Genomic DNA, 25,010 nt, shown 5'->3' with positions numbered 1-25,010 from the left:
GTAATTTCAAACCATTTGCCCACTTAAATGAATTTGTTTTTATTTAGTATTTTATAATGTGCCGCTGCTGGCCGCTAACTCGATAGTTGGGAGTCCCGTTCCCAGTCAGTTAAGTTAGTTCAAGCACTACTTTAAGTATTTGCATTAATCTAGCGACTAGCAAACACACAGTCAGTGGAATTCGTTTATGTTTTCATTTCGAAATACCTCTTTCGTTCACTTTGTAACTATTAATGCCTAAACTCAACTATATATATGCCATATCATGTAATGTAATATAAACCAAATAGCAAAGAGCCTGACCTGGAGCTAGAGGGACTGCTGAAGCGTCACTATACCACAGTGGCCTTTTTTCAGGGCACTATGATGAACGCAGTCGACCTGGAGCGAGTCAAGGTACACAAACACACACCAAGACACGGCCACGCCCACACCCACACCCACAGTCACAGACACACACGAACACCTACAGACACAGAGACACACACATGGAAACCAGTGAAGACACGCAGAAATAACGATAAACGATTTACTCGAGCCCCGATTGTCAGGTGTCCCAGCCAAATAAAAATGTTTACAAAAAATCAAGAACATAGAAAACAACAGCGAATCTTACATGCAACTCATACTTTTACCCTGTGAATGTTTTTGTGCCCGTGGCCAGAAAACACGCCCACAATTTAGTTCTTCAACAGCTAGGATGCAACTTCACTCTGTTTGCCGACCGATTCGAAAGAAAATTCGAAATACCTTTCGCTGATGACCTTTCCCAGCAATCAAAAACAAGACACGTCCCCCTCCCTCGTTCTCTTTAAATATGCCATAAATCTATGCTCGCTCTCACTTTGAACTTGAACAATTCAATTATGTTTATTTTTATTGCAATTTTATAGCTTTATTATGGCATTATTATTAATGGTTTCCGGTTGCTGCTGATGAGGCTTTCGAGAAGAGCATTTTCTTTGGAATTCCTCTCGAGCTTCGTGATAAATGATGTTAATAATAATTCTAGATAGATTTTAGTTAAGAATCCCGTTCACATTATCCTTGGTTCTTTCGTTTATCCTAGCTTAAAGTATTTTTACCCCGCTTAATGGAATGACTTTCTTAGCTGAATTTTTTCATATTTCCTTTTTATCCAAAATCGAGCTGAAGCTTACAAATTTATTCACCTTTTATTATATTTTATATTTCAAAAATCGTAGAAATTCAAATAACCCTCTTGTAATATATCCGTAAAGTTTTTATACTCCCATAGAATTTATTTAGTCTTGAGAGCTTAGTTAAGTAATGTTAATTAGATATTTAAGAAGAGTTTTTGTCTAGAGCATAGACCTAATTCTAAGTAAGGAGAATACAAAGTTTCTATTTTAGTTGAGATTAGTTTTAATGAATCACGATTTTTGTTGCACCTTCGGCTTGGAGATTTTCTTTCAACAATTGTCTGCATCGTTTCTTTTTTCTTCTTTTTCATTTGCATATTTGCGGACTCCGAAAATCGCACCACAATCATATTTATCTGTATATTGTTTGTTGTGTTTCGAACACCAACCCACACACATGCAACGATATTCTTCTGTTTCTCTGAATACAATCCAATCTACGTAAACTCTGTGTACATTGGAATCATTGAAAACTCTAAAAACTTTGTATTATTTTCCCACAACCACCACGATAAATCAAAATGAAAAAAAAAAAAACAATTCAAACGATAAAATTTATAAAGTAAACCACCCGATTTGGAACTTGAGGGTTTGTTCAAACGTCATTTTACCACCGTGGAGTTCTTCCAAGGAACCATTATGAATCCGATCGATCTGCAGAGGGTTAAGGTAAAACAAAAATGTATTTTCATTTTATCCGTTCTATATGTTTGTTTGTTCGTTTGTTTTCGTTCCGTTCATTTACCCTATTCCTTTCCGTGTCTATTTTCGTCTCGACCTATGTGAGCTTTGGTTTCATTATGTATTAACCGAATCCCAGAATAAGCGTACTTCTACTTCTTACGTACTTATTTATGTAACGAACGCTCAAATGTAATTAAAACCCGCCTTTTGATATACAAGTGTATGTATGTATTTACGTGTGCGTGTATGTGTAATGTCTGTCTACATGTACAAGCGATATATGCGATCATAATGCATTTTCTGGACTTAGTTTAGTGTACACAACGCCATTACATTCATCGGTACATGTATCCTTTGGATCCCAGCACTCGACTAACCATTCGAACATGAATTAAACTAAACAAACTGTGAATCGCAAGCAAAAGACACGAAACACACACTCGCAGTACACAGAAACACCGTAAATTGATGTTGAAAATGTTGTGTAAAACCAAAACTAATTAATTTTAATTTATTTTTATTTTAAGCGCATTACTAACAACGATTAACCTATATGTAATTTCTTATTTATGTATGTGCTAAGTATGTTTATGTAATTGTTAAGTTAATTGTTAACTGTATAATATGGTTTATCAAGGAAAAGCATCCTAAACTGGCTATAAGGGGGCTAATATTTTTTTTTAATTTAAAGTCTAGACTGAGGATAAGATTTATGGAATAGGTAAAAACTATTTATTTAGAAGCTAAGCTTGATTCTATTTTTAGGGTTTTTTTATCCAGAATTTTGTCTAGTTAAATTAAACAAATATTTGCTTAATAAATCGAAAGGGTCGCATGAAAATTTAAGTTATCTGCTTTAATTTTCGGTATTTATGTAAATATTCTAACAAGAAAAAAATCTATTCTGAGTTATAATCCTAAATTGGTTATTCTAAAAGATTTATGCGACTCTCCGAAAGGCAATTAAATTGGTAGGGAAAATTAGATTCAATTCAGAATTAATGTGTAGACCTTACAATATAATAACCTATATATTTTGTAGGGGAGAGTGGGGGAATTTCGTCAGCATTTTTTCAAAGCTACTTTTTGTCCATCTTGAGACACGTTATCATATTTCTATTTTTATTGTTGAATGCGGTTAGCACCAAGCTTTAAAATGTGACATTCCCCTATTTTTTTAATTAGCTTGGTGATTTATAAAAAAATAAAATGTAAAACCAATATACTGGGGCAATCTCACCACACAGGGGGGTAAAATCACCACACAACTGGGGAAATTTCGTCACCTGAAAAATGTAGGGAGTTTAACGCCTGAAAATATGCTACACTGATCAAGCGTACCATTTTTGTTGACGTCCTATATTTGTTGCTGCTGCTGGTAGTCTGTTCGTTAGCCAGCTCGTCAAATATAAAAATATGTATTTAAAATAGGTGCGAATTTACCCTTAGCGTAGGGTGGCGAAATTTCCCCAGACCGTACTTTTTTAGAAATAATTATTTGTCTTGCGAAGTTAAAAATCACTGACGCAGAAATGCACATTATAGCACTGTGTATTATATAAAAAATCGTGTATCTTATTCCTTTTGAATTGTGGCATACAGAAAAAATTTCGTCGAGAACTAAATGCAGCTTTTGAACTGTTAAAATACATTTAATATTATAGCTTAATTATCTTGGCCTTCTGTGCAAAACAAATGCATTGGTTGTGTCTGGCCGTCTTGAAGGACTAAAACAAAAAAATTATATATTTTTACGACTTATGGATTCCGAGATATTGCAGGTGACGAAATTGCCCCTGTGACGAAATTCCCCCACTCTCCCCTATATATATCAGCTTAATCGATATCTCTTGAATGGACCGCCTTGAGCAGCCTTCGCTTGGCCTTGTAAAGTGCAATGTTGCGATAAATAGATTGCATCTAAGCTTATCTTTTGCATGCGAGCAGACTGCATGTCTTTAATCGGATACAGATGCTTGTACATAGCTAGTGCTAATCTATTGTCTAATGCCCACTTGAGTTGCTCTTAAGTTGTATGGGCTTTGGTATTTGATTAAGTTGTTCCCGAACACCGATCACCCCGATTTTCCTGTGTACTTGTTCTTTGTAATAAATCCAAATCCAACCCACCCCACCAGTCGCCATGCACCGAGCGTTCGCCTTATGATTTCTTGATGTGTCCTTAGTTTGGAGTTGAAACCGAAAGACTGTGTCCAGCAACCCACCCACCCAGCCACTGTACAACCGCTTACTATCTCCCCAACAGCCCCTCGTGGGCACTGCTAATGAATACTACTCGTACCTTAAAGAACCCTACTACGTACGCAATGTATATGCAAGATATTAAAATATATGGCCTTGATCGCAGTCAGATCTAGCCAAAAAAAAAAAAAAAACAAAACAAAAAAGAACACTCACCTGTGGCATTTTAAGTACTCATACTCGTACCATAGTTGTCCAGTCGATGTGCGTGTAAACCAAACCGCTTACTAATTGTTTATATTGTGGACAATGCTCTAAACGTGACACCTCTGCAATATATATTCACAATTACAGTAACAATAACAATCACTGAACCATAACAAACTACTTTGAACAGTTCAACATAACAAAACTAACTCACATGAGACAAACATCAAATGCCCATAGACATAGTCTGACCATAACAAGCTAACCGGCTAACTACCACAATCCAGTGCTAATCGGCAACTCTCAATCTCGATCTTCCGTATCCTTTGAATCCTGGAAACCACAGGTACATGAAGCCGACGCCTGCCTCGTGCTAGCTAACAAATATTGCCAAGATCCCGACGCAGAAGATGCTGCCAACATCATGAGAGTCATCTCGATCAAAAACTACAGCGACGACATTCGAGTCATCATCCAGCTGATGCAGTACCACAACAAGGTGAGTGGACCAACCATCCATACAATTTTTATATTTAATTAAGTAAACAAAACTATTTTTCTCGATGAATATCTTTTTTGAAATGAAAAATTTTCAATAAAACTACCAGATAAAAGTAGGACTTTATAGTTTTCCAAGGTGTCCAAAAGTATGCAACAATATATTGTAATTTATGATGAATTCATTATTCGCTATTCTCATATTATCTGCATACTTTTGGACACCTCTTGAAGTAATCCTAGTAATTTCAGATAAAATATATTTAGTTCTTTAGCCACCCTTCGAAGAAATAGTATTAAAAATTATTTCCTAAGAATATACGAATTTTATCAATAATTTTATATTTTTGTTAGGAACCTTTATTATTTAAAATTATTCATACTAATCACATTTCAATACCCAGGCGTACTTGTTGAACATACCATCGTGGGACTGGAAACAGGGCGACGATGTCATTTGCCTGGCCGAACTGAAGCTGGGCTTCATTGCCCAGAGTTGCTTGGCGCCCGGGTTCTCGACCATGATGGCTAATCTGTTCGCCATGAGATCGTTCAAGACGGTAAGTGGGGATGTCCCAGTCCCAGAGATCAGGCCACTCACCTACGAAATACCAGACACACTCACACTACTGGCGCCCAGTGAAAGCAGGCCGGAAGTTAGATATTTTCCAGATTTACAGATTACAGATCCGCAGACAAGCAATATCCGCCCAGGGGGCCAAGCAATATGATATGTGGGGTGTACCCACTATACCTACCGTATTTATCAATCCAAATGTCTCTAAATTACGTCTCTAACCCATAGTCGCCAGACATGCAGTCTTGGACAAATGATTACCTGCGCGGCACTGGCATGGAAATGTACACTGAAACATTGAGTCCCACATTTATTGGAATACCATTTGCTCAGGCCACTGAGTAAGTCACGCAGCTGGCAGTTTTCCAATTTTCCAAACCATAAGCTATATCGTAATACTCGTACCAGAAAAAATACTTAAAATACTATATCGTATCTACTACTACCTACTCTATTCTACTTGTTAATCGTGCAGCGTTGAACGAAAAAAAAAACAAAATATCGTACACCATGAACAACATAAGATATGTTCGGCCTACAAGCTGAAGGTCAACAGTGATTTGAGAATAAATGTTTGCAATGGTAGAAAATCACTGTTGGGTTTCCTGTAGGCCGGAAAAACACCTCACAACTCTCACATACACCACAAGTAAACACATTGTTATTTGTTTTCACTCAGTTCTGATCGTCGTTGTAAATCTCTTTCTTTCGTTGGTTGTTTTCATTTATTTTGATCGAAGATCCGGCACGTTTACACCGATCTAAGTGTTGCAACGTGTAAATGTGCCTGCCAGTGAACTTAGCTTATGATTTTTCAAACAAGAAACACACATACACAAACTCTAAACATTACACTGTGAAAATTAGTCGTTGTTTCAAGCAAATTCTTTGTGTAATTGAGTGTTCTAAGTGTTCAAAATGCCTTCAGTGTTTGCAAATACAAAATATTGTTTCTTATCCTTCATTTTCAAAAGCAAACTTCAAAACTGCCCGGCCAGTTCAACCGACTCTTTATTTAAGGACAAACAAACACCACACACACAAACAGACACACACACCCAATCGCTAATGTATGGTATCTGTGTGAGCGGATCGCTCCGAATCTCTCTCTCTCTCTGTCTCTCTCTAAAACTATCTATCTATCTACTATCTATCTGTATCTCAGTAACAGTTCTAAGTTTGCAGCGTGCATTTTAGTTTGAGTTGGTTCTTTTCCGTTCCTGATGTTTTCAGTTCGACCTTTTGATTTCTGCTCATTTGACACACGTTCGGTTCGGTTGAGTCTTGATGCCACCCCAATGCTCGTGCCTTCTTCAATGCTGTAAAGTTCGCCAGTTCGCCAGAAAGTGTACAGACCGAATGCCAAAAAAAAAAGCAAATCCCGAGATCGAAGCAGTATTTCTATGCCAAGCCAAAGCCAAAAGCCAAAGCCAGAGTATGCAATGCCTGACCCAGAAACAAGCACCATCCAAAAACAGCAAGATACACACTCTTAGCACCGATACTCGCCAGCTGTTGAAATGTGTGCCGTAGACCCAGATGACCCAGAACCAGAAACCAGAGTCCCAGCTATGAGATGTGTACGCGTAGGACCTGTCCCCCAAAAATCTCTGCTAGTCTACTCCACCTGCCACAGCCACACAAAACCAAAAAGCCAAAAACCAAATACCAAATACCAAAAACCAAACAGACAAACAAACAATTTAGAACCAAAAACCGATAATGCGCCACGTAGTTACTTTAGCGAACTTACTAAATGCAAACCACAACAAAACCATTTTCTAACTTTCAGTCACCAGACACACAGGCCTGGCAAAATGATTATCTTCAAGGTACAGGGTGTGAGATGTACACCGAAACCCTATCACCTTCATTTACCGGCATGACATTCCCACAAGCCAGCGAGTAAGACTCAAAAATGAGAAATTAGCGAAAAAATAAAACCAAATTATATGCAAACTGTATAAAAAATACTACTACTTCTACTACTACTACTACTACTACTACAACTTTTTGCATTGTACAAAATAAGTTTGTTTACCAATTCTTTTTCCTATTATTTACCAACTTGATTCGATTCCGTTTGATTTACTCTCCTTCCTCATAATAACAATCAACAACTAAACAACTGTTTGTCGCCTCTCCCCACTCTCCCCACCTCTGGCCATCTACTCGTATATCTCGATAAAACTCAACTCTCAAAACCCATACTTTAGAACCATAGATCCACTGAAAGATCCAAACTAGCCACTAGCCACCAGTATCCAGAACCCAGAACCAGAACCCGAGAACTAACCTTTCGAGGGCGAACGCATTGAACAACCTGTATATTAAACCCACACTCATTTCGATTGGCTCAAACTGCATCAGAAACCGTATATCGTATACCGTATTATACCGTTTAGTATCCGTAATCGCAACCGCAATCGTAATCCGCATCCGATCGCCACAATCGCTTGCTAACTCCGAACTCCGCTCGCTGCGATTCGTAGAGCGTCAACCACGTATAGTACACTGCAAATAACTTTAGAGACCACCCACCACAGAACAGCTCCACTTGTGACTCCACCCCCGACCCCGAACTCATTGCATGTGCAGAATGTTTTTAGAGTGTACCCTAGTTGGCAATGGACCGCAGATGATTCACTGTCTGTAGTTTTGATTTCTTTAATGAACGTTTTGTTTAAAACCGAATATTTTTTCTAGTTTACCTAAGCATTTTGCCTAGCATGCCTATTTTTGACTCGTCAAGCGTCTTGATTGTCTTTTTTTTGTTCAGTGTACGCTTTCAGAGCACTCACCACTACAACGACACATACACACACTCAAACACCCACACACACTCACACAAAGAGCATGCCCTGTTTTTGAGAGAGTTCGACTACACCTTTGTAGCATACTAAAACTAGGTTCAATTACTTGTAAAGCAAATCTAGGCTAAGTTGAAGTGAGATCGGGCGCCCAGGGACTGATTAGCTCCCCTCTTCCCCGCGTTTAGGCTGTGCTTCTCCAAGCTGAAGCTCCTGCTGCTGGCCATCGAGATCAAGGGCGCCGAGGAGGGGGCAGACAGCAAGATTTCCATAAACCCGCGGGGGGCCAAGATACAGGCCAACACCCAGGGTTTCTTCATAGCACAAAGCGCCGACGAGGTGAAGCGGTAAGATGTGACAACCTATAGATGACCTATAGACCATAAATAAACTACAATTTCTAAACCCCCCTTTACAGTGCCTGGTTCTATTGCAAAGCCTGCCATGAGGACATCAAGGACGAGACGCTGATCAAGAAATGCAAATGCAAAAACTGTAAGCAAACCTTTGTACCAATTAATACCCAAACTGCAACTCTTAGAGTATCTTTATGTATCTATCGATTTAATTTAACTTATCCGTTTTGATTTCAATATGTATTTGATTTGTTGTTTCGTTTGTGAATCGAACGTTTCGAAGACAGCCAGAGTTTCGAGTCGAGTAAGCCAAACAAACAGAAACGATAGGGAATAACCGATAACTCGATTTTAGTTTGTAAGAAGGACCTAGCGAATGTTGAGGCAGATTCTAAGTATAAGGCGCAATCTTTCTAACCTTTATGAATATCTAAATATTTTACCACTCTACCATGAAACTTTTCGTATATTTTTACATATTTTTATACATAAATATCCATGTTTTTATTATATATTTATTATGTATGTGTGTTGGCGCGTGTGGCCTCGCTCTCAATGAATTCAATACCAAAAACTGCAACAACCAACCACAACAACTAACTATAACTATAACTATGCATAACCGAACCGATCAATCAATCAATCAACAATACCCATTGTCATGGCTGCAACTGTTCGAACAACCCTCGCACCGTTGCAACGTGACATAACCAAATACAACCAATTAAACCGAAATCGAATCGAATTTAATACCAAATAATACAATCCAATGCCATAACTTTGTCCCACAGTGACTGTTCAGCCCAGGAGCAAATTCGATGACTTAGGTAAATCAAGCTACAAACCGAATAACCCAAAGAACAAAAAGAAAACACACTCAAATCTCCCACAAAAACCAGAACACTTAACTTAACCACACAAACACTTCTCAGTTTTGAAGTTTTATCCAATTCCAATACCAATACCAATACCGATTCCAGTTACAATTCCAACTTTTGTATAAAGTACATTTTGCATATTCCCGTTACCTTTTGTTTGTACATTGAATACAGCAAAGCGAAGGTCCTTAAATTCCCAGACCCCCGGACCCCAAACCGATTTTCCCGTCAGCACCTTTCACCTTAACCAAGAGCACATCAAAATCAAGAATTTTCCTTTGATTTTGATTGTTTGTCTTTAGTTTTTGAAACGATTTTGCAAGGCAAAACATTGGACCGTCTCCATGTGCTCAGCCCCCGATCATAAAACCGTTTCCGATATCATAACCAACCACCAGCATATACTTTTATATATATGAACAACGAACCATTCCGTCCTGCCCGTTTATCTTGCCCATGTGCAGTTCTATTTTGGTCACTGTTTGTTTTGACATGCGCCTCTTTGTAACCCACGAAGTAACTGTTAAATACACCCACACCTATAACGATTAACTATATATTCCCCATACATATTCAACGAGGATAAAATAGCCAAAAAAACACAAAACATAACGTATCATCGACCTTGTAAATATGTTTGTGCGATATGCAACCCCAGTTCTTTGATTACCTACTATACTACAGCCACAACAGTCAACCAGCAAGAAATGTTAACCAAACTCTTCGCTTTTCCTTTAACCATCACGAAAAAAGCCATTAGAGTACCACCATGTTAGTTGACACCTACGATTTTCCGTTTACAAGTGATTTTTGTGTTTTACGGGGCGTATGAGTAATATGCCAGCCCGAATAAGTGAAATACAAAGGATGAACTGCGATATTCCAAAAGAAATTTTACCAATTCATATGCAAACAGCAGGCGCCACTCAAAATATTACAATTTTGTTTACTTATTTCTCAATTTTTAAAATTAAAGCCATCTTTGCAATCTACAGCTTTGTATTTCATTAAAACGGCATGACTACCTCTTTACCATCTATATTTCTTTATAAACCACACTCCATTGATAGCCCTCTTTTTTGATGATAAATTTTTATTCCAATCCTGAAACTGCACAATTTTTTTAAAAAGTCTGTCTCGCTAACCCTCGCTCTTGCTCTCTCTGTCTCTGTAACTCCCTCTTAATCTTTGTACTTTATACTTATGTGTTGAGAATAATACAAGATCAAAATAAGTGCATGGAAACGAGCACAACAATCTGTTTACATTTTATCACACCATCTCACCATACAAAAGAAAAAAATGTGTAATAAAAAAGAATAAACTCTTTTTTCGATCAATTTTGACTCACCTTTGCAGCATCCAGCTCTAATTTAAATACTCTTCCTAATACTTATGATTAAATTAAATTATCTTTAATACTTACCGGTAGACCTAAGTTCTTGAAATGCTGCGCCGTCCTCACGAATCCTCTTAACACTTTCCTTTGATTTGTGTTCTTGGCGTGGCACTCACCTCACTCACAGATCTCTATTTACATTTATCTATATCTAACGCGATTGTATATAACCACGAGTAGCTGCAAAGCAAAAGTGTAAATAACATTAGATCAGGCTACGGCAGAGTTTAACAAAAATCCTAACGGGAGTGTAACCGACGTTTATGTATTTGGTTTCTATGTAGCGTGTAACACCCAAACAATCTCTACCTATACTCTGTGAATCTAAATCTTAATCTGTAAACACCCAAATTAGCTGGAAATGTTCTCAAGTAGTTAGTAAGTTTGCCGTGTTTGCGTTGCCTGCGTTATGGCTTTAAAACAGCGAATCGGGATCCAATGTTGCAGCTGAAAATGTCAAGTTGAACGCAGTTTGCCGTTCGTAGTGCCGTAGAGCTTAAGTTTCTGAACCAATCCCGATCCGATCCGATCCGAACCGAACTGATCCCAGATCTCCAGGCCTGTTATACTTAACCGAAATATATGCATTTGTTTCTGTGTGTACGAGCGAGTGTCTATCTGAATACCAAAACGTATCAAAACCATCTTGCAGATGTGGGCATGATAATGATGCAGACGGGCATGGTCAACCAAGGCATCACGTCGGTGATGAATACAATGGAGGGTACGCTTTCAAATCCATTTCCACAAACGAAACCAAACCCATTATTTGCGATTTGCGGCGCTCTATCCAATATTAATATCCGTTTTTATATTACCAAGCCAAAAGATTTATTTGTTGCTGCTAATCCTAATCCTAAACCAACCAACCTAAAAAAAACACGAGCGATAACCAAAAGGATTCTAAAAAAATATTAAATATTACGTGTAACATGTCCGTTTGTCGGATTGAATTGAATTTCAACAGCTATCTAAACTAAATTTATTTCTTTAAACATTAACACTTTGGTAAACGCTCCTTAGGTTTGGCTTGCCAAATTCGTATTAAAAACAATGATTATCTTTATAAAACTAATTCGAACTTGGAAACTAAATCATTATTTCTAAATTGATGTACTGTCAGCATTTGTGTTCCTTAGTTAATGCTAAAATCCCTGAAAAGCTCTTAGCCGCTAAATGCCAAAGAATCCCCGCCAAGATCCAAGAAGCTAGGAAACTACAGATTGAGAAGAACTGGGTAAAAACTATAATAGAAATAGGGAAATAAGGTGTCATTCAACTGCAATGAAATCAGTTTAGTTCTGTTAAAGAGTTGAGTTCAGTTTGTACTTCTGCTCCCTACTATCGCTCTATCGTTCTCTCTATCGTACTCAGTATAAATATAACATTACTTACTATAGAACTAAATTAGTTTTGCTACGATTTCTGGTTTGGTTCGCCCGAAAAGCGCGTATAATGTCATAATAAACAGAAACAGCATACTTAGTATATATACTTTATATACATTGCATATATCTAATTATAATCATAAACTGCATACCACATATGAATATATCAGCATATATATTTAAACGAAAGTTCAAGTACAACGTGTGCCGTGCGATTTACTTATGATTTCCGTTATAGCGTATTTAATTTCCTATATTTTTGATTTATTCATCATTTGTTGAATGATGTTCCAATGATAAGCATACGAAGATTGCGAGAAGAGGAGAAACTAAATTATATTGAAATCAACAATCATTACCTTGCCATCATTTACCTATTCACACGAATCCTATAAAATTCTGTTTTCATGAAACAAAAACAGTGGCCACCTTCCGGAAAGGCGTCCGAGCCGTACAAATGGTTGGGCGTGCAAGTACGTATAACTTACTCTACTCTCTCACTCTCTCTCTCTGTCTCTTTCTATCTCTCTATATCCTGTCTCTGTCTCTACTACTCTACTGTAACCGATAAGCATACGAAACACACATTTCATAAACTAGAAACCAGAAACCAGAATCCACGAAACCCAACATGATTTCCAATTGGCAACCTAAAATTTACCATTACATCTGCCCGAAAAATCTCTTGCTAACCAAGTAAAACGCTCGATTACATGTTTATAGTGCCAAACTAACCTAACTAACTCTAATTGCTATTGTTCAGCTGCATATGCCATTCAGCCAACCAATCAAAAACTAAGCCAATCAATCAGGCAGCCAAACAATCGAAAATCAATCAATCTTTGACAGACACAGCCACACAAACACCAATACACAGCCCCTGGCCCCGCCCCTTGTCCAGAACCACCCGCCCCCCGTTCCAACACTAATGCACTACACACAGTAACTCGCTCACACACACACACACAAATACATGTTTCGTTTCTACTCGTTCGTTCTAGTAATTGTGTCCTTTTTCATATTCAACTTTAACCTTAGTGTGCGTGTGAGTGTGTAGTAAAGTAAAGAACCAACTAAACTAAACCGAACTTTGTTTTGAGTCAGTTAATATTGGATACTACATAATCAGTACTATTCAGTATGAGCTCCATGCTATCCATACTATCCATTTTGTTATCAAGTCGAGTCGTCGTGTCTATAACTCATACTCTACATAATAATCGTACTCGTATATCGTAAAGTATTTTGTACAAACGTTAACTACATATTGTGTATTGTATCTATCTATCGTATCGCATCGTATCATGTCGTATAGTATCGTTTATTCGTGATACAAATTCTACCTGTTCACGTATTTAGGACAACTATGTCATACCAACAAATACTTCAAGTTTCTCTTTATATGATACACCAAGTGGTAACACTGACACACTCCATAGAACACAATACACCGGGTCTTAAGGACCTGCATTCCCCAACACCACACTACACAACACTCATTCTCTGTAAAATATACAAAACCCGATCTTCTGCGTCCGGAGCTTTGTTCCTTTCTATATAATATTTCAAATTTGTAAACCTGTCATCTTTCTATTGTACTTCCCTACCCACACATTCGTGTTCCGTATCAACTACTACAACTACAATAAATACTCCTATTTATATGTCTCTGTGTGTGTGTGTAGAAGACGATGAATACTCGTTGTCAAGTAAGTCAAACTAACTCATATCGAAAAAAACAGAACAAGAATTACTATAATTAAATCGCATTTGTACTTGTCTAAAACATTTCATTATTATTTGAACTTATTAGAGTTTTCGACAAATTCCCTTCCATATTCTCGTGATTTGTACTGTATCTTAGTTTGTTTCGGTTTATAATTTTACCCAGAGAGAGAACCCCATACAATTAGACCTATCGTAAGTTATTGTTTTACCATGCATAAACCAACATGAATAAATCAAATATAAATGACTTGAGAAAGCAAAGCAACTGAGCCACTGATTAGGGCCACCATCCAATCACAACCACCCAAAATCAAAGTGAAATTAAAAGCGGCAATCAAGCAGCTCCTCCTCATCCCCCCGAGCACTGCACCAATCAGGAGAGGGGGAAGGGATCAATCAGAAAGCGATTAAATTCCAAATTCCATGCAGTTCAATTGCTAACCAACTATAATCGTTAAATTCAGCCCCCCAATCAGAAGCTGGGGTTAAACTAGATAGTGCAACTCGTAGTTGGAGAGATCGTTTGAAGTTGTTCTATAAGTGGGTGTTAGCCGTTCTAGCAGCCTAAGTATTAAGCGCTTTGACAATCGGATACCCAAATCCAGCGAGCCAAAAAAGCTGCCGATGAATACCTAGAATATTGCCAAACAATTTGCCAATCTTGCTACTCAGCTTGTAATCCGCACTTAGTCAGCGTGTTGCTTAAATAATGCTTCAAGCTTTAACCGATTTGGTTTGTATCCCTAAATATGTATACCTTGACCAATGCTTGCTTAGACTTGTTCACCGTTTTACCAATACTCGATATATCTATTCCAATATTTTGTACCCGTTTGTATAAATGTAAGATAACTATCACAAGTTCTGTTCCAACTCATATTTATTTGCATGTTTTGTTCGATATTCTATGAAGCAAATACCCTAAAATGAATCCCGAAAAACCATCCCCCGACCATCTTGAACACTTTTCGTTCAGTTTCGGCCGAGAGCCGTTTTCATTTGATTTGATTTCGTCAGGTTTTCCTGGGTTTCCCCAAGAGTCAGACTAATTTCTCTATGATTTTCTCTCAAATTTCTTGTTTATTTAAGAAACAAACCAATACTCTTACCGCTTCAGTTCTTACAAAACCAAACACAATCCCCCTTAAAAAAAAATAAAAAAAAGAATACAGAACCAAAAAAAAAAGAATTTGTTGTATATTCAAAAGCAATTTTGAGCTTCACATAAAAAGCTTGACCATAAAAATAACACAAAGAAATGCATACACACCGAATCTGATTTTCCTGAGCTGTGCGATAACGAACCACCGTATTTTACAGATGAACACCATCCTGCACCCACATTTACGCCCCCCGAGCTACCCAAGCGGGTGCATGTGCGTGGATCTGTATCGGGTAAAGTCTCGTCCTCAATCGAACACTCAATTTGGTATCAGTCAGAGATCAGATCCACAGAAAGGTCACTTTGAACGCCAGTCGTCGATAGGTGGATAGCTCAATCTCACATTACACATAACCCGATCAAGATCAGTTTCAGTTCGCCTTTGACTTTGACTTTGTCCTTCGTTTCCTTGGTTCGCTTTTTCCCTCAGTTGTAAAGGTAAAAATGTATCCAATCCAATAACTAAAACGATCAAGTACAACCCATGATAATTGTTTAGATATTCGTTTGCATAACTCTGTTTTTGCGTTGATTCTTGAACAGAACTCGTTTCTCTGCTAATGTAACTCGTTAATATAATCTATCTAAGGACTACCGCCATATATCTCTATCTCCCGTATCTCATACCTACTACTCGAACCCATATCGATGTCTATTTAACTTACTTTACTTATTTGTACACATCACCCTGTGTGCCTTCGTTTTTAATTGCATAACCGATCTGCTTGTTATCAACTTTGTTTATTACTGTCGCAAGCCACACACAAACAGCATCACAAGAAACAAATAACTAAGAACCAGTAACAAATCTAAACCAAATGCCAAATGCAACATGCAACATGCAACACGCGGCTCAAAAGTACCTTTCTCGATTAACTAATGACTAATACTTAAAGCCAATGAGTATCTCTCCACACTCTGACCAGCGTGTCCAGCCTCCAGCCAAGATTACTAATCGATTGATCTGCTCTTTATCTCTGATCTCTCTGATCTCTTGGGAAACCAACGCTTCTGTTCTGCCTGCCAAATGCGAAATGCGAAATGTGTCACAGGTGATATCACTCGTGACAGAGAAGATACGAATCGTAAGTGCTGGTGCAGTGGCTCAGATATCATTATCAACTGTCTCCTTCTTGTGCTTACAGTACTCAATCGCAATGTGCGCCGGCCGAATGGCACGGGCAACGGTACAGGTGGCATGCACCACATGAACAACACGGCAGCGGCCGCTGCAGCAGCTGCGGCGGCGGGAAAGCAGGTGAACAAGGTGAAGCCCACGGTGAATGTGAGCCGACAGGTGGAGGGCCAAGTGATATCGCCATCGCAGTACAACAGGTGAGTGAGAACCCTATATCGCGCGGGGATTGTACATATCTATATATACGAGTATATATATAACAGGGGGAGGAACAGCAGGCCATCTACTTTACTATAGCGATTTATCACATTAAACAGCACTCTGTTCAGTTATCAAATAGCAAAGCAAAGTCGGTAATCGAGCAAGAGCAACAAAAGAAATACCCAATGAATACACTTTTTAGGACAACTCTGTTTGCGCTGCATCAAGTTTGATTTTCCACTTTTCCGTTGCGTTACTACCAAACAAGCAAACAAACATGCAAAGCCGATATCCCAAAGGAAACACTCAATTATGATTATTGTGTTTACTATATGTTTTATTTCACACAACACAATGAACAGGAGAAGGATTTCTAGGTTCCTCGTACATATGTAAATGCTCTTTAACCAACTAATCCAAACACCTCAACTAACTGTCTCACTCACCTGCTCACTCAATCACTCACTCAAGAAAAACGAAAAAAACAACCAAACCAAACCAATTAATTACTTTTAACCAGTCTAAATGTATAAAAACGAACAACATCTTGTTTCAGGCCACCAGAGAATGATGCTAACCCTTATGCGGGCTATCAACTTGCTTACGAAGTTAAAAAGCTCATGTATGCGTCCATAATTTCCTAGATTTTTAACTTACGAACTCTATCAAAAAAGCCAAAAGCCTTTTTTAAACTATACCTTAGTACTCGTTAATACTTATCTAACTACATCTTATGCGCATTTTGTTTGACACACATTGATATTGATATTGATTGATCGAAAGCTATGCCATACCATCAAATACGCGTACTAAACATAATGAAATCTAACCAAATATGTGCGTTTATTGTCATGTCGCTGTCTTCTGTGTCTGTGTGCGTATGTGTATGTTTGCGCGTGTGCGTGAGCGTCTGTAGATGTCCGTGTGTATGTGTGTGCGCCCCACGATTATTTCGCATTCAAAACTAACCCAGCATAACTAATCGCATTTCATTCTGAAGCATTCTATCTACTAACATATGAGCTCCCCGTTCTTCAGTGTGTGTGGGCCTCCAAAAATAAATTACTAAAAAATACTAACTTTACTAAAAGAAATAATATAAGCCGAAGTTTTTAGTATCTTCGTTATTATAAACTGTAGGAGCTTTTAAAAAACAATTTTTCAAGTTTTTTGTGCGATTTTTTTTGCTTTCTTATTTTTCTTAGGTGAAAAAAGTTTTCTAAGTAGAGCCTGTGATATAAAATTATGATAATTATTCCTTAAGATCGTATTAACAATCTTTATAGAAAGAGATCGGTTAAAAAGTATAGCATACCTTTTTGCGCAAATTTTTACTCAATTCTTTTTAAAAGGCTTAAACTTGTTATTAAAGACTTTTCATGAAATGTTGGTTTTAGACCCTGAAAGCATACATTAAGCTCAACAATCGCCCACTTTCTCTCCTGCATTCTCTATTTCTCTGAATCATTTGAACTTGAATTGCAATCTAAGTGTTGTGTGTGTTTTTCTGTGTTCATCTTTGTGTCAAAAGACTTGCACCTGTGTACCATATTCTTTCAATTATTATCTCTCTTTCTTTCAAATTACAAAACAGCATTAAGTATTGTAGATAGAAATGCCAAATCCGGCGGATTGGGAGGGTGATGGGTCATCTAAGGCGTCTCCCTCGCGCATGCCGAGCACCTGAATCACAATAAAACACCAGGAGGGAGATCGCCAGCTACGGATTACACTAATAGTATCTAGAGTTTTTGACCCAATCATCCCTCACCACCGCCGGACGGCAGATTAAGCATTTTGCGTAGTGACATATTGATTTATTCTCAAATTCTTGTTCGCATTCATTTCGAGACTTTTGTTATTAGCACATGATCTTCTCTATCTCTCTGTCTCTATCTCTATCTCTATATTACTATCCGTGTATTTATCTTTGTAAACGTAAACTCTCTATCTTTAACCATCGTATTGAGATCACAGTTTTATTTCAATATGCTCCAAGTACTCGTACTCGTATTGAAGTATCCACATCATTTTTGAACGAAACACGTACTCGTAGCGTTTCCGATGAACACTTTGCATTTGGATGTAGCGTTTGTTTTTGAATTGGTTGATAATCTGCATTTGCAATTCAAAAGTTGAATCGAAGTAAACCCCATTATGAACGAATCGAACCGAGCTGCAGCACAGACCGCCCGATGGCTAACACCTCTCTATTATCCTATCGATCTACTTGTGTCTAGGCCGACGAGTCGCAGTTCCGGCACGGGTACACAGAATCAAAACGGCGGCGTTTCACTGCCCGCCGGCATTGCGGACGACCAGTCGAAGGACTTTGATTTCGAGAAGACCGAAATGAAGTACGACTCGACGGGCATGTTCCACTGGAGTCCCGCAAAGAGCTTAGAAGACTGCATACTGGTAGGTCTAAAAAGATACATTTAGTTTCATACAATGTAGATCTAAGTATGGGGTTAAAGCTTTGATATAAGAATTTATAACAGCGTATGTGAGCGTTGAAACGCTAGCAGCGCAGCGGCAGGGAAATTGCCCTGCGCGCTGCCTCTGCTGGCCATTTTGGTTTTATAATGACTATTAAATATTAAAGGTATCAAATTTTTTCTTCACAGGATCGCAACCAGGCGGCCATGACCGTGCTGAATGGCCACGTGGTCGTGTGCCTGTTCGCCGATCCCGATTCGCCGCTGATCGGGCTGCGGAACCTGGTGATGCCGCTGCGGGCGTCCAACTTCCACTACCACGAGCTGAAGCACGTGGTCATCGTCGGATCGGTGGACTACATCCGGCGCGAGTGGAAGATGCTGCAGAACCTGCCCAAGATCTCGGTGCTCAACGGCTCGCCGCTGAGTCGCGCCGATCTGCGGGCTGTGAACGTCAACCTGTGTGATATGTGCTGCATCCTGTCGGCCAAAGTTCCTAGCAACGACGATCCCACGCTGGCCGACAAGGAGGCTATCCTCGCCTCGCTGAACATCAAGGCCATGACCTTTGACGACACGATCGGGGTTCTTAGCCAGCGCGGCCCGGAGTTCGACAACCTGAGCGCCACCGCCGGCAGTCCAATTGTGCTGCAGCGGCGGGGCTCGGTTTATGGGGCCAATGTGCCCATGATAACAGGTAAACTGCATCGCACTAAGTTGGCCGAGTTTGCGAACGAACGAACGAAAGTGAGGCTGGCCAGTTCAGGGGTAGGGAATGGGGGTTTTCTTGGGTTCTAGTACCATCCATGTCCTGGCCAGGCTCACCCGCCTTCTGCCATAAGAAAAAGCGGTCTAAGTGTGTGCTCTACTAATGCTTCACATATGTTGGTTGTCGTTTAAAGAACTGGTCAATGATAGTAACGTGCAGTTTCTCGATCAAGACGACGACGATGATCCAGATACAGAACTATATCTGACGCAGCCTTTCGCCTGCGGCACAGCCTTCGCTGTGAGTGTGTTAGACTCGCTGATGTCCACGGTAAAGTCTCGTTTTAGTCCTTGAATGGGTTTAATTTGTGTAGCCTATTGGGTATTCTGTAATATATTTATTTTGGATTGACCCCCTCTAAACAGACTTACTTCAATCAAAACGCCTTAACGCTGATCCGCTCACTGATAACGGGCGGCGCCACGCCCGAGCTGGAACTGATCCTGGCCGAGGGAGCTGGCCTCCGGGGAGGCTACAGCACCGTGGAGAGTCTGAGCAATCGAGACAGGTTAGTTAATAACCATAAGTAAATAACAACATTAATACATACTATAGATTATGAAATATTATTAAATAAAAAATATATATAAATATATTATGGATCCCCAAATAATGGTATCACTCTCCAACAGATGTCGAGTGGGTCAAATCTCACTGTACGACGGTCCGCTGGCTCAGTTCGGGGAGTGCGGTAAGTACGGGGACCTCTTTGTGGCGGCCCTCAAGTCGTACGGAATGCTGTGCATCGGACTATACCGATTCAGGGACACCAGCTCCAGTTGTGATGCGAGCAGCAAACGTTATGTAATAACCAACCCACCCGATGACTTTTCACTACTGCCAACAGATCAGGTGGGTGCTATTTTATACAATTTAATTTCACTATTAAATCCTGTAAATCCCCCCAAGGTATTCGTTTTAATGCAATTCGATCCGGGCCTGGAGTACAAGCCGCCAGCGGTACGAGCACCTGCCGGCGGACGAGGCACCAACACACAGGGTTCCGGGGTCGGCGGGGGCGGCTCCAACAAGGATGATAACTCTTGATTGTTACTGTGTAGCGCCTTAACTGATGGTCCTTATTCGTACATTTGAACGATGGAGAAGCTAATCGAGGGCAGAGCAACGCATTTGTGGCACCGCACCCACAACTACCTATTGGCATAAGATATTCAGACAGCAAGCGCAACAAATCGGCAGAGAAAAAAGACATATAGCTGTATGTAAAAATTCGATTGTACCGTGTACAAAAAAGTCAAAATCAAAAGTGTTAACTAGAGTTAGAGATACGAACCAATGCGTGCCACCAAATGCGCTGCTCTGCACTTTTATGTGTGCGGAGGCATGCGGCTCGGTGTATTTTGTCCATCCCAACTAACAATCAAGAGACAGCCAGAAAGCCGGAACCAACAACGTCGTCGGCAACGCCGCCTGTCTCCGCACACATAAAGAGCCAATCCGGATCGGGGGACCAAGAACCATAGCCCTGATATCCATCGTTCAACTGCCAACTGATTGCTTCCCACATCATTCCGTATGCCTTTTTAGAACCTTGAAATTATCATATTCTGTATACTTGTACTTATAATTTTAATCTTACCACTACATTGGTTAATCTTGTATCCGTATCCCCTTCTTTATCCATATTATTTTTGTAACCGACTTTGTGCCCCAATAAAATATTATTATTATTTGAGTTTTCAGTTTGTTATTTTGATTGCCCCGAGTTTAGTTGTCCAAGCAACAATCATTAGTTATTCTTATGGGTATGTATTTTGTGTCATTCATTTACATTTACATTTACAATTATATTTAAGAATCGTTTGTCACTAACTTTCATTTACATTTTGAGTTCACTTCATGGCGCTATCATTGCATAAGAAACAATTGAAAATTGAATTCTAAACGAAAATCCATCTTAATGGTGTGACGTAAGCAATTGGGAACCATTAGTGAGGTAAGCTACACATTAAACAAGGAAGCAAGGAAGAGGCTCAGCCGAACACTGAGCGAAAAAAATAGGAAGAACTACAACTAAGTCTACTCGATCTATGTACTCTCATGTCTCAAAATCTTTCTCTAAGCCGCTGAATGCGGCCACAACGCAACAATTTATATTGACCACACGAATAAAACACTGAAAACAGATTTGCGAGATTGCTTTTGGCTGAGATACAGATACTGATAGCGAGATATACAGACACAGATACAGATACAAGGCAATGAGGCTAAAATTCAAAAACTGCATTTAGAAGTTTCTGAGCATGCGCAAAACGATTTATATAGAGCAGAGCATATTGTAATCATTAAACTTTTAAAGTAAACTAAACACAAATATCGAAATAACGATTAACGACACCTAAAGGCCAACAATCTGCTAGCTAATTCGTACACCTAAAGCAAATACATACATGGCTCGACCTGATCTCTTATGAAAGCCAGAGAAAACATGGTTGTTTCGGCCTTAGGATTGCCCAGTCAAGGGCATTTCGAGCCAAGTACTAAACCATATGCAAAGAATTACACTTAACTAGAGGAATCTCAGCTTTTTCACTCGACACAAGTCAAATTTGCTAATTCTAAATTGAACAACTTCTTACATTCACATCTCTACACAACACACACAAAGTCGAGGGGAAATCTCTCGGGTAAACTCGACAAAATATTGTAAGTAGCGCATTCAAATCATTATTCAATACCACTTAATATAGAGGACACCTAGGCCGAAATATAGAGTGCGACGAAAGCTGATGAAACGTAGTTAGTAATATTTTTTAGTGTATGTGAATGTGTGCGCTTTTTACCAGCGATTTACGAGCAGCAACTGTGGTGTTCTAAACAAATTTTGATAGATACAATCGGTAACCAAATGGCGACAAACGTTATATGTATTTCCTTCCGACTTCTGTCTACACAACTTCTTTGCTAACTTCTCTTACCTTTGCTAACTTCACGCACTTGCGCTCGAAAAGCCAAAGTGGAACGCTCTGATTTTTGTACATAGCCTGTAAATATGATAAGCAACTGATACCGATACTAAAGTATCTCGAATACGTTATCGTTTAACTCGTTTATCCTGTGCTGTTTCGTTTTGCCGTTCTAAAAAAGAGTTTTCGGGTCATAATTGTAATTTGTTCAAATGATAAACACTGCCAAAGCGTATAGAAATCACATTAAATGTAGATCAAACCAACCAAAAGCAGACAGCATTCATTCAAAATAGTGGGAAATCCAGAAACCAAAGAAGCGTAACAAGAAAATGGCACAGAACAGCATCCAATGGATTTGTTTGTTTGTTTCCACAAATGATTAGCGAATAACAAATTTAAGTAAAACGAATTCGAGCTTTTAAATTTAATACGAGAAAAAACAAATATAACATAACAATTTATAAGTGAAAGCGAAAATAAAGAAGAGCCAATTACCATTTCGTTTCATATTCTTGATTTGTAGTGGAATTTTGTGTAGCCTAGGCTTACCCAGAACGTAAATTAAAAACAAAATATGTGAATATTATGCGCCTTCGAAATTTATGTAAACATGTGTGTAGCCGTGCAATGTGAGAAACATTTAAACTCCATTAAAGTAAATTAAAGTTAATGGTAAAGGTAACGGTAAAGGTAAATGATAAATGGTAAATGGTAATGGTAAAGTAATCGTAAATAGTCAAGTGTAAATGTTAACGAATCGAGAGCATAGCATAGCTTAGCATAAACATAAGACGACTAGATATCGCGACAAGCAGTTCATATATTGTTAATGATAAACTTATTATTAAATCGACAACAAAACGCATTTGCAATCCTAAAATAATATGAGAACGATGATTAGGCGGTGGCGTAGCGAAAACCCAAAAGTTAAACATAATTTTTAAATGAATAAACTAGTTATTAAATTTATAGAAACGTCACTTATACACCCACACCACACTAATATTCACACAGACACACACACTCACACTCGACAGCGATGAATCCAACAAAAAGAACAAAAATGAACTCTCGATGTTGTGAAACTTGATAAAATCATGTTTACGCTATAGCAGATCTACATAAATGAAATAAAAAGGAACGCAAGCAAAGTACATATTCAAACCGAAAAAAACCAGAAACGAAGCTTCTTTGAAACAAACTAAAGAAAAGAAAATTTATCGAAAAATATAGAAGTGAAAACACGCTGACAAAGCTGCCTTTCCCATTTGCATTTCCAATTCGTAATTGATAATAACTTCGAGTATTTTTCCACTTCGCTCAATTTAAGACTTCCGAGCAGCTTTGTTCACAGAAGATAATATATACATATATTAATAATGTCGCATAAAACTACTCAATGCCGTATAAACTAGTGTAAGTGCAAAGGTTTTTGTAGAAAATTCGTCAATAAAAGTCACAAAAAAATATAAAATATATTATCATACTCGTAAATGTGAAGCTATGCAGCATTTTACTGTAGTTAGATTTTTTGTATAGAATCAACGTTCGCAGCTAAAAACCAAAACGAAAACCGAAACTAATATGATAATTTTACAGGTTTAAGGCGGAAATGTTCATTTTTTTAAGGAATAAAGATATTAACAAATATCATAATTAACATAACAAATAGCAACTAAAACCAAACAAAAAACGAAAAAATATTTTTTATAATTTCGCAGCACTTTCACATGATACCCGCACACGCACATATACACATCCGGCAATGTGTGCTAAATAAATTGTATAAATAATGCAAACCCAAAAAATGCAAATCATATTAATGTAGTTACATTTTTTTAGTTTTTACTCGCTATTTATATGAGGTATATTTACACAACGGAAAACGTAAGCGTAGACATAAATAAAACGTAAAAAGCGATAAAAATCATTAATTTATATTAAAATAAAATTAATTAAAACCGAAATCAGAGCAGAAGGCATAAAATGACAAATTAGTTTAGTTTAAAGCGGCCTCAAAAAGGCGAAAATAACAACAAATAAATAAAATTTTAAATAACAAATTAAAAGCTAAAAATGCATATTTTAAACATTTGTCTAAAACGCAACCGAAAAAAAAACAAATGATAAATGTATGAAATAAAAGGTATAATAATAATATTATGTTGTTAATGTTTAAAAAACCTTGTTAAAAATAATATTTCAAAATAAAATATAAATACAGAAAAAAATAGCAAAGAAATTTCCACCAAAAAAATAATTGGCAGCTTTATGAAAGTGAAATTTTGATTTATGGCCCGAAATTTTGGGCCGACCAATACTGACCCACAAAAGGCAGTCCGAGCGCAATAAAATTCCAATGACCAATTGCGTTTAGAAATTGGGTGTCGCGCCCTGCATAAAATGCCACCAATTATTGTAAACTGGGGAGCGTTTCATAAGCACGGCTCATTATCATCGAAGGGCCTTGGTTGTATGGAAA

General features: G+C 38.3%; 1 protein-coding gene across 39 annotated transcripts in view; it reads left to right on the top strand.

Annotated features, from left to right (window-relative positions):
- slo (calcium-activated potassium channel slo) overlaps window positions 1–21,301 on the top strand; it is a 51,962-nt gene extending 30,661 nt beyond the window's left edge. For 5 of the 39 annotated variants that reach the window (XM_070216756.1, XM_017143364.3, XM_017143367.3 and 2 more), the window contains 18 exons: window positions 1,727–1,832; window positions 4,603–4,755; window positions 5,159–5,314; window positions 5,560–5,672; window positions 8,330–8,488; window positions 8,560–8,636; window positions 12,585–12,635; window positions 13,848–13,871; window positions 15,211–15,285; window positions 16,105–16,137; window positions 16,198–16,387; window positions 16,948–17,013; window positions 18,632–18,809; window positions 19,019–19,526; window positions 19,732–19,868; window positions 19,964–20,106; window positions 20,231–20,450; window positions 20,508–21,301. In XM_070216756.1, the coding sequence (XP_070072857.1) occupies window positions 1,727–1,832; window positions 4,603–4,755; window positions 5,159–5,314; window positions 5,560–5,672; window positions 8,330–8,488; window positions 8,560–8,636; window positions 12,585–12,635; window positions 13,848–13,871; window positions 15,211–15,285; window positions 16,105–16,137; window positions 16,198–16,387; window positions 16,948–17,013; window positions 18,632–18,809; window positions 19,019–19,526; window positions 19,732–19,868; window positions 19,964–20,106; window positions 20,231–20,450; window positions 20,508–20,645 (2,527 nt within the window). In that variant the 3' untranslated portion in view covers window positions 20,646–21,301. Of the gene's footprint in view, window positions 1–290; window positions 397–1,726; window positions 1,833–4,602; window positions 4,756–5,158; window positions 5,315–5,559; window positions 5,673–7,123; window positions 7,237–8,329; window positions 8,489–8,559; window positions 8,637–9,288; window positions 9,325–11,426; window positions 11,499–12,584; window positions 12,636–13,847; window positions 15,019–15,210; window positions 15,286–16,104; window positions 16,138–16,197; window positions 16,388–16,947; window positions 17,014–18,631; window positions 18,810–19,018; window positions 19,527–19,731; window positions 19,869–19,963; window positions 20,107–20,230; window positions 20,451–20,507 lie in introns of those variants that run through there. The other 34 variants (XM_017143399.3, XM_017143402.3, XM_017143398.3 and 31 more) reach the window with 29 other exon arrangements.
- Window positions 21,302–25,010: the final 3,709 nt, after the last annotated feature.

Source organism: Drosophila takahashii, chromosome 3R (genome assembly GCF_030179915.1).
Source record: "Drosophila takahashii strain IR98-3 E-12201 chromosome 3R, DtakHiC1v2, whole genome shotgun sequence".
Classification (NCBI taxonomy): Eukaryota; Metazoa; Arthropoda; class Insecta; order Diptera; family Drosophilidae; genus Drosophila; species Drosophila takahashii.
Note: the sequence above shows the minus strand (reverse complement) of the source record. Positions and strands in the feature narration are given on the sequence as shown.